The 14,144-nt window shown below is 40.6% G+C and overlaps 1 protein-coding gene across 4 annotated transcripts in view; it reads right to left on the bottom strand.

The window, feature by feature from the left end:
- Nucleotides 1-5,918: 5,918 nt before the first annotated feature.
- Nucleotides 5,919-14,144, bottom strand: part of trpv1 (transient receptor potential cation channel, subfamily V, member 1) — a 28,115-nt gene continuing 19,889 nt past the window's right edge. For 3 of the 4 annotated variants that reach the window (XM_017714863.2, XM_017714862.2, XM_017714864.2), the window contains 4 exons: nt 12,678-13,015; nt 11,310-11,428; nt 10,365-10,468; nt 9,056-9,886 (listed from right to left, as the gene is read on the bottom strand). In XM_017714863.2, coding sequence (XP_017570352.1) covers nt 9,780-9,886; nt 10,365-10,468; nt 11,310-11,428; nt 12,678-13,015 — 668 coding nt within the window. In that variant the 3' untranslated portion in view covers nt 9,056-9,779. Of the gene's footprint in view, nt 7,111-9,055; nt 9,887-10,364; nt 10,469-11,309; nt 11,429-12,677; nt 13,016-14,144 lie in introns of those variants that run through there. The other variant, XR_005129479.1, reaches the window with a different exon arrangement.

Here is a 14,144-nt window from a genome sequence, read left to right as displayed (position 1 = left end):
AATCATACATTCTTAGCTCACAGTCATGCTCTGTAACAGGAGTCTGAAGCCAGTGCACAGAAAATGGGCCTATTTTGAGTCCATGTAAATCTATTTATAATAGTTGCCCCTATTACAACTTAGTGTAAACAGGGAAATGAGAGAGAAGTTATGTACACATATCCAACTCATTTTACTGTGCTTGCACCCACCCAAACACACCCTTGTCAATTTCCCTTAATATACTTCCAAGTTGTATCAACTATGTCAATCGTGAGTGGAGACAGACTGGGGAGGAGGCTTTAGGGAGTAGACTGATTCAAAAAGAACCCACTTGCTTATATACTACAGCATGTCCATTTGAAAACCAATTCCTAATACGCTCAATTTCCTTCAAACTGCACAGAACTGAAATGAAGGGAGGACAAAAAAACAAATTAATGTTAATACAAACATTTGCTAAAAAAAAAAAAATTAGCAGAGTAAACTAACAGCTCACCTGTTATGTACAGATTAAAGAGGCATTCTGTCCAAAATGAAAAATGTAACCATAATATGAACCATCATGTAAACGTTCCTACTCTTATCCTAGATCTGGGTCGCAGTAGTCTCTAGGATGAGATTTTCCATTTTAAAGACAAGGGAAAACCCCCTTCTGATGATGCATCTTGAAGGTGAGAGGACCTACAAGCACTTGGATGTGTGGACACGGGCAAGCTGTTTTTAATGTTTCTTTTCCTTTCATGCCAGCTGGAGAACTACTGCAGAAGGAAGCCAGAGGGTTAATGTTCTTGCCTAGAAACTGACATACTGAACATATTACATGCTAGTTTTAGGATCCTGTAGCTAGTAGTTAGCTCTTGAATCCCATAAATAATTTATGGTGTTTGACTCGAATAATGCACAATTTTTTTTTTTCCAGGTTGTTTAAACTCATGCATGTGCATTTCTTCGCAACAGTGGAAGAATTCGCAACACTTGTCTTTACGGTGAAAAAAAATCAACATCATTTATAACGCAGTGGAACCTTCACATCAAGTCCACTATCTTTTTTTAAACACTAGTTTGCACTGCTTCCCAGCCATGAACAGAATTACACAATCAAATTGCTGTAAAACTGCTATAAGCAGTTGCTATGCTGTACTAAGGAACTCGCTGCCATTCCCCAGCCTTTCAGCTATGGTCTGCCATGTATTTTGACTATACATATAGCCAATATGTTGCTTATTTATATCAGTAGTAATATGAGCTGGGTCATTCTCCATTTCTTTCACCCCCAAACTAAATAATCTTTATGTCTTTTATTTTTCCTCCTTAATAATCTCCCATTATCATATCTGCAAAAAGGAGAGCTTAATTAAAAACATATTTTTCAGTCTCTGGTGTTATATGAATAACTGTGACTCCAGTGACATTCTGGTTAAAATTGGGAATTTTGTAAAGTGTCTGATTCATTAATGTGCAGCTATTAATAATCAGTAATAAAAATGATATTTGACATTATTTTGGCAATGTTTTAATGACTTTAGTGTGCTTTAATGACCCAGCCATTAAAGCACATAACACATGCTGCCTGATAAACAAAATGACTAAAATGGAATGAAATATAATAAGCAAGTGTGGACTTGCCTTCTCACCTTTGCTTTATATTAAAACGGTTCCTCAAATGTTGAAAATCGGTTTTGTGATGAGCTGCTTTACAGATGCCAGGCGACTATGAAAAAAGATAAAGAAAAATCAGAGAGATCATAAGGGAAAAGTATTATTATTTATTATTTATTAGTATTATATAATCTTAGGTCAACTGTGTAAATGTACATACTGACTTTTGGAGCTGTGCCTAATATTTTAAGCATCGTTTTAAGCCCTGCAACCTTTTTTGACATGGTTTCCCACTGAAAGCGAGAATGGCTGAGTTATTCTCAGCTATTCTGATTCACATTTGTTTCTTCTGCAGCCATGATGGAAGAGCTCTGATTGGTCAGCCTGATATTTAATGCATTAGTTCAACACAGAAAATCAAGCCGGCTTCAATAAAAAGAAATTGTGTTATCAATTTTCCTGCATCAATATGTGTTCATTTTCAACTTGACCTACTTCATGGACAGGCCTTAAAATGAAGCCACTGCTTGGTGCATTTCATAGTACTCACAGAAACAATAACCTACATAAAAAAACCTCAAAATGCTCTACTCTGAGTACGCTGATCAAATTCATATGCACCAGTGTTTTGGAATACAACCAGGGGCAGCCATGGTTCTACGTGCTAGATAAGGGTTTTAGTTAGAACACTGGTAGGCTTACCCAGATTGCAGTCGCTGACCCAATCTCCTCCAAGAGCTCATACAGCAGGCTGATAAAAAGTAGGCTAATGGAATGGCCTTTAGATGGTGATGGCGATGCTCCCACGAGAAAACGGTGAGGGCAAGTCAGCTCATACAAACAACACCGAAACAAGAACAAGGGGTCTTAGAGCCGCAGTCTGAAGGCCGTATGAGTAAAACAGCAGCATGAAAACTGGCTGCTCAACTCTTTTCATGGCTTCAGTGCAGAACCTGGAGAAAGGCTGTTTTTACTGGAAGTAGCTGTTTTCATCCGCTTCGTATTACACTGCTCTTGGCCAGGAGTAGCTAGTTAGTATTAATGAGGACTAATTAGCCATCTGTAATGATGAAGAACTGAGGTGCCACCGCTGGCTCTCATGGGTACTGTACTCTCTAAGGACTGGGGAGGACTGAGCGCTATCACCTGTGTCTCTTTGTCCCCTCAGGCTCTTTAAGTAGGCCATTTTCATTCTAGGGATGGATGATGCCGCTACTTTTCCTTAAACAAAAAGTGTTCTTGTTGCACATAAAATGGGCTTTTTTTTGCTGTTTCTGCAATGATTATTTTGTACAAACTAGAAAATCTGGACATTTTAAAACATGTATTAATATGAAACAATAAAGCAATGAGCCACGAGATGTTGTGGTTTAATGCAATTTAGCACGGAAGGGTGTTAACGCTAGCTAACCATAGTAACCACGGCCTCAAGTGGCTTATTGCTTTTATAAAATGACAGTCAACACAAAATATGATAAAATATATGACTTTTTACAATATAATGTTATTATTATTATATTTATTATGTTATTATTATTATAATAATTGACAATATTCCGCCAAGAATTGTAGTCACTTTAGAGTATGGTAGTTACCGTTGCCAAGCAACCATGGACTGCTGAATGACCCTAACGTTTGGTTGCCCATCGCTGTATTTCATGATTTTTTAAAGTTTTTGTTGTATAAGAATGAACATATAATAAGTAACAGCTTAGTAAGTAACACTTAAGATTAGAGGCAATCGACTCTTCAGACGTCTGGTTCCTATCACCAACACTGTGAATAATTCTGACTTTGTAAGTTTCTCTAGAATGAAGCATTTCACACCAAACCACACTGAGTGGCTTTGTTTACGTCTTCAGGCTGTAATTATGCAGAACTTTTGAAAAAGCGGTGGAATTCCCCTTTAAAGCAGGGAGTAACAGCAGAGTGGCGCTGCGGTGGTGGTTTCCTCGGTAATCTATTAATGCGTGCTTTGAGTAAAAGCCTTCATAATGCAGTGTAATTAAGGCAGGGTCAGGCCGTGTAGTCCATTAGATGTCTTGTTATTATAAAGCGGGAGCGTCTGAGGCGCAGAGTCACACAGTAATGCCTCCCATAATGAGACGATTCCGTCGCCAAAGATTTCGAGAAGTGACCCGAGTCGAGGCGCAGTCTATTTCATCTCTAATGGAGGTCTGAGAAAGCACAGCACGCTGTCAACAAGCTCCCCCCCCCCCTCTCTCTCTCTCCCTCTCTCTTTTTCTCTCTCTCTCTCTCTCCCTCTCTCTCTCTTTCTCTCTCTCCCCCTCCCCCCTCTCTCTTTCTCTCTCTCCCTCTCTCTTTCTCTCTCTCTCTCTCTCTCTCTCTCTCTCTCCCTCTCTTTCTCTTTCTCTCTCTCCCTCTCTCTCTCTTTCTCTCTCCCTCTCTCCCCCCTCTCTCTATCACTCTCTCTCTCAGTCTCTCCTTCTGTTTTTCTTTCTGTTCCTCTCATTCTGTCTCATTCTCTCTTTTCACTCTCACCGTTTCTTATTCTTTGTTTCTTTCTCATTCTGTCTGTTTTTCATTCTGTCTCTATTTCTCTCTCATTCTGTTTCTCATTCTGTCTCTGTTCACTCATTGTTTCTCTCTCTGTCTTTCAGTCTCATTCTCTCTCTCTCCCTCTTATTCTGTTTCTCTCTCTCTCTGTTATTCTGTTTCTCGCTCATTTTGACTCATTCTCATTCTTTCTGTTTCTCATTCGATTTCTTTCTCTCTCATTTCTCTTTTTTGTCTACCCCCCCCCCCCCCCCCGCCATTCCCCTCCACCCCCACCCCCCTCTCCGTAACAGCTGGCGCACAAATGGATGGCTGCCTCCGTGGTTATTCAGCAGGGGCCGCGCATCAAACGCGCGAGGCGGCGGGAAGCAGCGCAGACGGGGCGGCTCTGAAAGGCTCGTGCGGGCAGGTCGGCGCGGATTTGAGGCGTCTGGCGCGGATGGAAATTGGAGTTACATAAAGAGGGCACAGCAGGACGCGCTCTGTCCAGAGAGCGGGAAAAACCCACAGCGGCCGCTGCAGAGGCGCCGTGACCACCGCTCAACTGACCAGGGGTTTTAATGAGGAGCGCGCTGCTGCTGCTGCTGCTGCCCTCTAACGAGTCCAGTTCACTTTAAAACCACATTCAAAACAGCTGTTAGAAGCTGCTCTTACATCACTGTGAAGTTATTGTCCAGCGCTGGAGCCGAGGGAGGAGAGAGGTGACCAGTGCCGTCTTGGAATGAAGACCCATGACCAGCCACCTGGTCACCCCACCTGGGAAAGTGAGACAGCCAGTCTTCAGGGGGGTTAAGCTGCCAGTCAGTCAAGAGAGTCAGTCTGATGACGCCGCGTTTAATAATGATCGCGCTGTGATTGGCTAATTTACTCAGTAAACAGGCGAGTGAATGCGCACTGAGGGCGAATATGTTGCCTTACAACGTCCTGCATTTATCCCTCCGCTATGAATGGATTAAAACAAAAGGATTAAAGCGCATTTCAGGCTAAAACCTTATCACGAAACTATCATAAAAAAACATAGGATATTAGATCCTATTGATATCACGGTGTAAAGGATCCTAGTGGTTTAACAGGTAACCAAAAGCTGATTCCACATGCATTTGATGGTTTCCTAATCAGATCTAAAGGTGTTCTACAGGAAACTGTCGATCCATTGGGCCAATTTTCATTACAAAGGAAACCATTAGGTTTTAATCATGACTGTTCCTAATGGTCCTTTGTCAGCAGGGTAACCATTTCATGTGATAGCTTTCTGTGAGGGAGCTCTTAAGAGGCATTCAACTCTTCAGACGTCTGGTTCATATCACCTCCTCAGTGAACGACTGACTCAGGGGAAAAAAAAGTGACTATTTTGTCTCATGACGCCTTGCATATCCCTCCGCCGTGAATGGCTTTTAAAAATGACCCTATACGCTAAAATCTATTTTCAAACATATGATAAACAAAATATTAGGCCCCAGGCAATGTGTCCAGAATATTCAATTAATTTTCTGTTTGAGAGGCATTTAACTCTTTAGACGTCGGGTTCCTATTACCACCACTGAACGATTCTGACTCTCGAACTAACCATTCTGAATGACTTTCCCGAAGTTATAACCATGTAGAAAAGTAATTATGCACATATTTATAGTCAAAAATACTGCCTTTTTTGGACTGGATGAAATTAGCGTCAGAAAAGCTGAAAGAGTCGAAGGAATCGACTGTAAAGTCACTCTGGGTCTTTCCCAGCTTCCTCAGTCCTCTCTCTACTCGGTGAGTGTGACCGTCCCCCGCCGCGCCGCAAGAGGGCAGCACAGTCGAACCAAAGAACAACACGGAGCAGCATTCTGCATAATGTTTAATAACCACAAGAATCACAACTGTACAAAGTGCATGATACAAAACATAAACGCCATACAAGCATAATGTCACTGCTCATTGTATGTTTAGTCTCTACATTCTCATTCAAGTTAAACAACACGATTCTCTAGGAGTTTTTCAATAAACCAGGGAAACGCCAGAGGGCGCCAGAGAGCGAGTCTTCAATGGCGCTAAAGAGCTAAAAATGAAAAGTTAAAATAGTTTATAATCACTTGTCCAACACCTTCCTCTAATTTTAGAAAGCAGAAGGATGTATTTTACTAAAAAAGCAGAGAAAACTCTCCTGTATGTTTACTTTCTTCTACAGCAAACAGGAGCAGTGGGACGCTAACGTTACTGCTACTGAGTGCTGATTGGTTGGCGAGCGGAGCAGCTCATTGGCTGTTCGCGCTCTCTGACGTCATGAACGTGCATAAGGCGTCGTTGTAAACACCTATAGCTCGAGTTTAAAAGCTCTTAAAAATATAGCACTGGTGTTAAAATGTTTTACGCTGTTCTGTGGTCAGGAAACGAATGTATTCATTTACAGTAAAAATGTTTGAGCCGTTATAAACTTGGATTTTGCTCAAATAAATGCTCCATCTTAACCCATTCATCTTGGACTCACTCAGGAGCGCCGCCTAGCGTTTGAGCGACACGGAGGACATTGCAGTGTGGTAATTCTCCTCTCTACAAGTTCTTTGATGTTACCCTCTTTGCACGTTTAGGTCCCCCACACATCTAATACATCTGAAGGAAAAAAAGGCTTCCTTAAGATCAAGTTTACTACGTCTCGGGAGAAATAAAGCGGATCTCAGTACTGTATTAATGATCATTGATGTAAGTCCCCTTTTAGGAGAAAAGAGAAGATAGACATTTATTTATAAGATTAACTACAGATGAGAGCTATATAAGAAAATGATCCAATCTAACACTTATGTACTAAGTCCTGCACAAAAGACAGACACCACCCTTTATTCGTTTAAATTCAGTAGAAGTTATTCGTTTTCAGCATTAGGGAAAAGCACTGAACACATTCAACATTACACAGAAGCCTCAACAGCTAAATATATTGTATCGTGTTCAAGTCATGTTATGTGTTCTCCTGCATTTATTGCACGTGGTTCATTTTCCTACAGACTCTGTATGGAGAGGTGGGGGCTAGGAACCATCCTGGGGTTGTGTGGAGAGGGAGAGAGAGAGAGAGAGAGAGAGAGAGAGAGAGAGAGAGAGAAACATGAGCTGGTTAGAGAACAAATTGCAAGACAGAGAAAAGCTTCGCTCATGTACGGAGTATGACAACAGCTGGAAAATAAAGCACCATGACTTGTGCCAAAGCAGTGCTCTTTTAATAGCGGTGAATGCTAATGTTTTTCCGCTCCACCCGATGTTCAGTGTTAGAAATTAGTTGCATTTTCTGCTTCTCACTATTCAAGTGATACAAAACATGTTCAGTGATGTTGAGGTCTGGACTCTGGGGTGGTCAGCAGCATCTCTTCAGCGTTACTTACAAATGTTCTTCTTTCTTTGTTTATTTTTCTATTTATCCTTTCAGACCCATAGTACTGCGTTATCTTCTCACAGAAGAAGGATGGAGAAAGATTTTCTCCTCTCAATCCTTTTCAACCTATATTTAATTAAATACACTACAAAGACAAGATATTTAATGTTCAAATGGATAAACTTCATTGTTTTTTGCAAATATTCACTCATTTTGAATTTGATGCCTGCAACACGTTCCAAAGAAGTTGGGGCAGGGGCAACAAAAGACTGGGAAAGTTGAGGAATGCTCAAAAAACACCTGTTTGGAACATTTCACAGGTGAACAGGTTAATTGGAAAAAGGTGAGTGTCATGATTGGGTATAAAGGGAGCATCTCTGAAAGGCTGAGTCGTTCACAAGCAAGGATGGGGCGAGGTTCACCACTTTGTGAACAACTGTGTGAGTAAATAGTCCAACAGTTTAAGAACAAGGTTTCTCAACGTGCAATTGCAAGGAATTTAGGGATTTCATCATATACAGTCCATAATATTATCAAAAGATTCAGAAAATCTGGAGAAATCTCTGCAAGTAAGCGGCAAGGAAGAAAGCAAACATTGAATGCCCGTGACCTTCGATCCCTCAAGCGGCACTGCATTAAAAACTGACATCATTCTGTAATGGATATTACCACATGGGCTCAGGAAGAACTTCAGGAACACCATTGTCAGTGAACACAGTTCGTCGCTCCATCTACAAGTGCAAGTTAAAACTCTGCCATGCAAAGTGAAAGCCATATATCAACAACACCCAGAAACGCCGCCGGCTTCTCTGGGCCTGAGCTCATCTGAGATGGACTGACGCAAAGTGAAAAAGTGTCCTGTGGTCTGACGAGTCCACATTTCAAATTGTTTTTGGAAATCATGGACGTCATGTCCTCTGGGCCAAAGAGGAAAAGGACAGTCTGGATTATTATCAGCACAAAGTTCAAAAGCCAGCATCTCTGATGGTGTGGGGGTGTGTTAGTGCCCATGGCATGGGTAACTTGCACATCTGTGAAGGCACCATTAATGCTGAAAGGTACATACAGGTTTTGGTGTAACATACGCTGCCATCCAAGCAGCGTCTTTTTCAGGGACATCCCTGCTTATTTCAGCAAGACAATGCCAAGCCACATTCTGCACGTGTTACAACAGTGTGGCTTCATAGTAAAAGAGTGCGAGTGCCTGCAGTCCAGACCTGTCTCCCATCGAAAATGTGTGGTGCATTATGAAGCGCAAAATATGACAACGGAGACCCCGGACTGTTGAGCAACTGAAGTTGTACATCAAGCAAGAATGGGAAAGAATTCCAACTACAAATCTTCAACTATTAGTGTCCTCAGTTCCCAAACACTTAGTGAGTGTTGTTAAAAGGAAAGGTGATGTAACACAGTAGTAAACATGCCCCTGTCCCAACTTCCTTGGAACGTGTTGCAGGCATCACATTTAAAATGAGTGAATATTTGCAAAAAACAATAAAGTTTATCCATTTGAACATTAAATATCTTGTCTTTGTAGTGTATTCAATTGAACACAGGTTGAAAAGGATTTGCAAATCATCGTATTCTGTTTTTATTTATGTTTTACACAATGTCCCAACTTCTCCTCAGAAATGTCCCCTGAAATATATATAACTTGTCCATTTTGACTGTAAATGGAATAAGTAAAGGGTGGTCTTTGAATTTTGCAAAGTATTGTAACCATTACTTCTAATGTAAGTAAAAACAGTTGTCATCTGTGAGACAATGTTTTGATCAAGCATGTTATTTCTCAGATAGAGCTTAACCATGTCTAGGAGAAACTATATAGAATATGACTTTTCTTTAGGAACAAATGAGTCTTGTAGGGCTTTTCCACTGGACAGTGTGGTGTGGCATGGTGCAGTTACAAATCCATGGTCACACATTTTGTCATTGTTTTCATTGCCAGGTGGCCCTTGAACACCTGTGCTGAATTTGGTTACCCTTCTTGCTGGAAGTGTACAGAATATGGAGGTAAGGTTGGTTGGTTCTTTAGTAAAGACAATGGTTCTTTAGAGAACCATGAACACAAATAACTGTTTGCATGCTTAAGAGGTGAAATGTTTTTTTCATGCAGATGGATAGAGAATGTGTTATATATAAAATCTTTTTGAAAAAAAAGGTTCTATATAGCACCAAAACAACAGCTTTGAACAACAGAAGATAGCAGTGCTAGCTGCTTTAGAGTAAAGTTGGGGACTCTTTTTTCAGACTCTCCGATCAAATCTCTACCCTGAAACTCCCTGGCCTGCCCTCCTGCGGTGGGGTCTGGAGTGACACATCAGTTCCATCAGTTGTTCCATCAGACTGGGCTGGACGCCAAAGGTCTCATCTCCTGCTCTTCCAAAGAGGCGAGGGTGTTGGGCCTTCGTCGGCTGAAGTCCCGCAAGAACCCACTCCAGCTTTGTCCTGGTGAAGGCCATGTTTTATAAGCACTGTTCAAACCACATACATTCATGCTATATACATTTTGAGGTAAGGGATGATTTAGGTATGCAGTTCACATGCTAATTGGTGGGTATAACCTTAGCCTAGCTACATTAGCTCCAGTGCTACACTAAAGGTCCAAACTGAGTAAATTTAAGGCTCTTTAAGATTTAAAACTAATCAACGTTTAATCTTGAATTTATCAGATAACAAGAAGCTCTTATTCTGGACTCAGTTTCCCAAAAGCATCTTAGTCTTAGGGTCATTTGGTAGAGAGAGTGTTCAGTGTTCAATGCTCGCTCTACCATTTAAGAATGACCTATATGCTAAGATGCTTTTAGGAAACCCAGCTCAGAACCTGACACTTGTCCACCACTTCTGAACAGGCTCTGGCAAACTGTGGTTCTGGAGTGCTGTTCAGAACTGCTTGAACATAGATGAGAGTCTTTTTGTTTGGTACCTCTCTGAGGTCTGGGAGTTGGTGGAAATCTTATGAAATCTCCAGGATCCTCGCTGATGATGCCCAGGTTGCGGTTCCATTTGTTCCAGTTGACTTCTTCCACTCTGCAAGTGAAACGGAAACACATGCTTCAATTACCACCCACCATCTTGCAGCAATCTGTTTGGTGGTAAACGCTGATCAATAGACCAAAAGACTGTTGTATTATAGAGAACACATGAGAGTGTCTGTGCTGTAAAATCAGTGCTCAGTCAAAGTTGTACTGCAATGGATGTCTACTTGTACAAAGACGTTTGATCAATCATTGATTTTCTTTTTTCAAAAGAAAAAAAGGGGGGACTTCCCAGTGAGTGCTAGGGCTGAGCATCAAAATAAACCATTACCTGGACTCATCTTAGTATGTATACTGTATATCCAAAAGTATCCAGACACTCCTTCTAATTAATGAACTGAACTACTTGAAGGTGCACAACTGCTGACACAGATGTTCCATTGTGTGCACACAACACCCGACCTCACTAATGCTCTTGTGGCTGAATGCAATCAAACCCTCACAGTAATGTTCCAACATCTACTGTAAAGCCTTCCCAGAATAGAGGCTTTTACTGCAGCAAAGGGGGACAAACTCTCTTTATTTCTGAAGTAAGCCCTTTTGACAGTATAACCAGTATTAGCTACTGAATAAACATAGCTAGAATATCAGCCAAGGTTGCCAATTTAGGCTTTTATTTTAACAGCTTTTACTTTAACAATGAACAAATAAAGTCAAATAAATTGTTAATCACAATTACTGATACAACATTTAATCTGCAGCTAAAATTTGTGATGCATAGATAGGGGTACATTTCACCAAAAAAGACAGCCTCCAAGTGGCAATCCAGCCCTCTTATTCTCCAAGCATGCTTACAAATCAGAAAATATTCGGTGAATACTCATTCCTTTCACCTGAGGCACCGCCGCACATCCTTCTCTTTCTTGCCCAGGACTTTATCCACTCCTGAGCGCAGTTTTGTCTTCAGGCACCGACCAAGACTTCTCTCCAGATCTAAGGTGGTGATGGCACGCTGGGAGAACACACAAAAAAAACATTTACTGTCATGACCATTCTGCATGCAAAATCTTGGTTCAGCAATTTGGCATTCACATTTTACAAAACAGAATTTTGGTTCTGAAAAATAAATGACTAAGCCATGTTGTCAAGTCATAAAATACTCAATATACACACATATGACCACAGACACTAGTTCAGTTCTGTACAACTGAGGCAAATTATTAAGAATCACTGCTTTTCATGGAATAATCTTTGACAGTTGTGTTGCTTGGCATAAACAGGCTAACTGCTTAGTGGAACATTTGTTTATTTCAGTTATTATTAATACTAATTGTACAAACCCACTTAAAAAAACTGACAGTGTATGAAATATGAATAAAAACAGAAAGCAGTAATTTGTAAATCCACAAATGAAAGCAGTGTAAAGACAAGATATGCAATGTATTATCATATCAATCACTTTTGTAAATATACACACATTCTGAAATTGATGCCTGCAACATGTTCCAAAAAAACTGGGGACAGGAGTAATTTGAGACTAGAAACTTATTGATGTAATTATGCTTGGGTAGAAAGGAAAATATCCAGGAATGGCCTAGTCCTTTATGAGTAAGAATAAGTGGAGGCTGACAGTTGAAAGAAATATAGGCCTTATTCTCCAATATCAGTTTAGTTTTTTTTTTTATGTGTGTGTGTTTTTGAGAAAGGTCCTAAGAAAAAGTCTACATCAGATTCATGACGTGTTCCTAAACTGCAGAACCTTTTGGACCTTTGTGCTCTTGAGTGTGTGTAGATTCTGTTATTACATAAGAACAAATCCCAAATAATAAAACCGGTTTCTAAATGAGGCCCATCTTGCTTGGAACCGAATTGAGTGGTATCTGACTGGGTTTAATGGCTTCCATCACACACCAGTCAGTAGAAATTCTACCAACCACACAGACAGCCCATCCCTCAAACAAGCCTCCAGCAGCAAGGAGTGATACCATTAGTTAAGACACACTATATTGCCACAAGTGTATGGACACCTCGCCATCACACCTATAAGATTTTGTTGGACATCCCATATCAAAACCATGGGTAGTTGGCCCCACTTTTCAATAACAACAGCCTCTGCTTTTCTGGAATGGATTTTCATAAGATGTGGGAGTGTGTCTGGGATTTGTGCCTATTCACTCACATTTATATTAAAGAGAGTTAATTTGAAGCACTTTTTATATTAAAGCTACAAACTCAATGAGACACAAGTGTACAGTTTGTACCTGTAGTTTCCAGATGTTGGTGGTCTCCTCGGACATCTTCTCCACCCTCTTGCTCATCATGGCGATCAACATGTTCAGAAGCAGGATGTATGTGAGCACTATATACGAAATAAGCAGCACATAAAAGACGTGCTTGTACTCATACTGCTCGGTGAACTCCAGATCTCCCATGCCAATGGTGAACTTAAACAGCTCCAGAGTGGTGAAAGAGATGTTTTTGTAGGTGGGCTTTTTACAGTCTTCCGACGGGATGTCTTCAAAAAGTGAGCGCCCGTGGCCCGAGACGGTCTTGTTGCTTTGGTCCAGTGATTTGTCTTCATAAAGCAGCGTCACCACAGCTGTTAGAGGAGTAACAGTCACTGGTCTGAGCTTTGGGGAAAAGAAGTATACTGCCTGCAAAAGGTTTGGGGACACCTAATGTTTAAATACACATCGCTATGTTTTCTGTGCCATTATTTATTTTGAGGGAAACCATATCACAGATGTAAATATTTGTGACAATACTCACACCTTTACCCAGCTTTACCTCCTGTTACCAGAAAACTAACAGGAAGACGACCTCCTTATTCCAGCCTGGCCACTAAGCACTCAAACCTTCAAATGTGTTTAAATCATATCTGCGGCCAAAAGAGTTTTAGTGCCCTTTTAACAATAGTTTGGAAAATGAAACGGTCAAATTATAATTCAGGCAAAACCCGCCCTTCATACAAAGGAAGACACTTTAATGACCATCAAGCTGTGTCGAAGCGGAATATTCCCAAAGGATTAGAACAGGCGTCGGCATCCCAAATGTTAAGAAGAGCCGTTTTGTCCTTTCAACAAAAATCAAACCACCTTGGGAGCCACATTTTATGTCAATTTCATTAGTTTTACCATCTTGGCTGAAAATATGTGTTAATATGTGTTAGCTAAGCTCCTAGTATAGTCTAAAAATATATTTAAACATAAATGCAGACTTACTTTGCTCTACTTTAAGTTTTAGCTCAGCAATAGCTGCTTTTCCCGCCGCTCCGGGGGAAACTTCTCCTCAAAAGTAGAATATTTTCTTGTAAAATGTCTTGCAACGTTCGACTTTTTACGAGGCTGAAGTAACTCCTCATTGTACAGCTTCTTGTTCTAATTTTAAAGCACCATAATGTAACTGCTGTACCATTTAAGGTGGAACAGGAAAACTCGAATAAGCTGGGAGTGATTTTAAATGCAAATATGTCCATTTTTGTCTCCAAATTACCGACGTTCATCTTAAATCCTTCTCTTTGCATGTATGTTAGTTAATAGCTAGATAAGAGTCTTGTCTGTATTGCTATGGTGACCAGCAGTCTGCGCGCCAACCTTCAGGGTTGAAGGGTGAATTAGCAGTTATACATTACTCCAGCGTTTTAGTGTTAAAATTGTAGGAATGATCATCAGAGCTTCATTTTACTGCAAAGGAGGATTATTTTATTTTTACCTACAAATGTAATTCTG

This window comes from Pygocentrus nattereri, chromosome 23 (assembly GCF_015220715.1).
Source record: "Pygocentrus nattereri isolate fPygNat1 chromosome 23, fPygNat1.pri, whole genome shotgun sequence".
In the NCBI taxonomy this organism is placed as follows: domain Eukaryota; kingdom Metazoa; phylum Chordata; class Actinopteri; order Characiformes; family Serrasalmidae; genus Pygocentrus; species Pygocentrus nattereri.
This window is presented reverse-complemented; position numbering and strand designations above follow the sequence as displayed.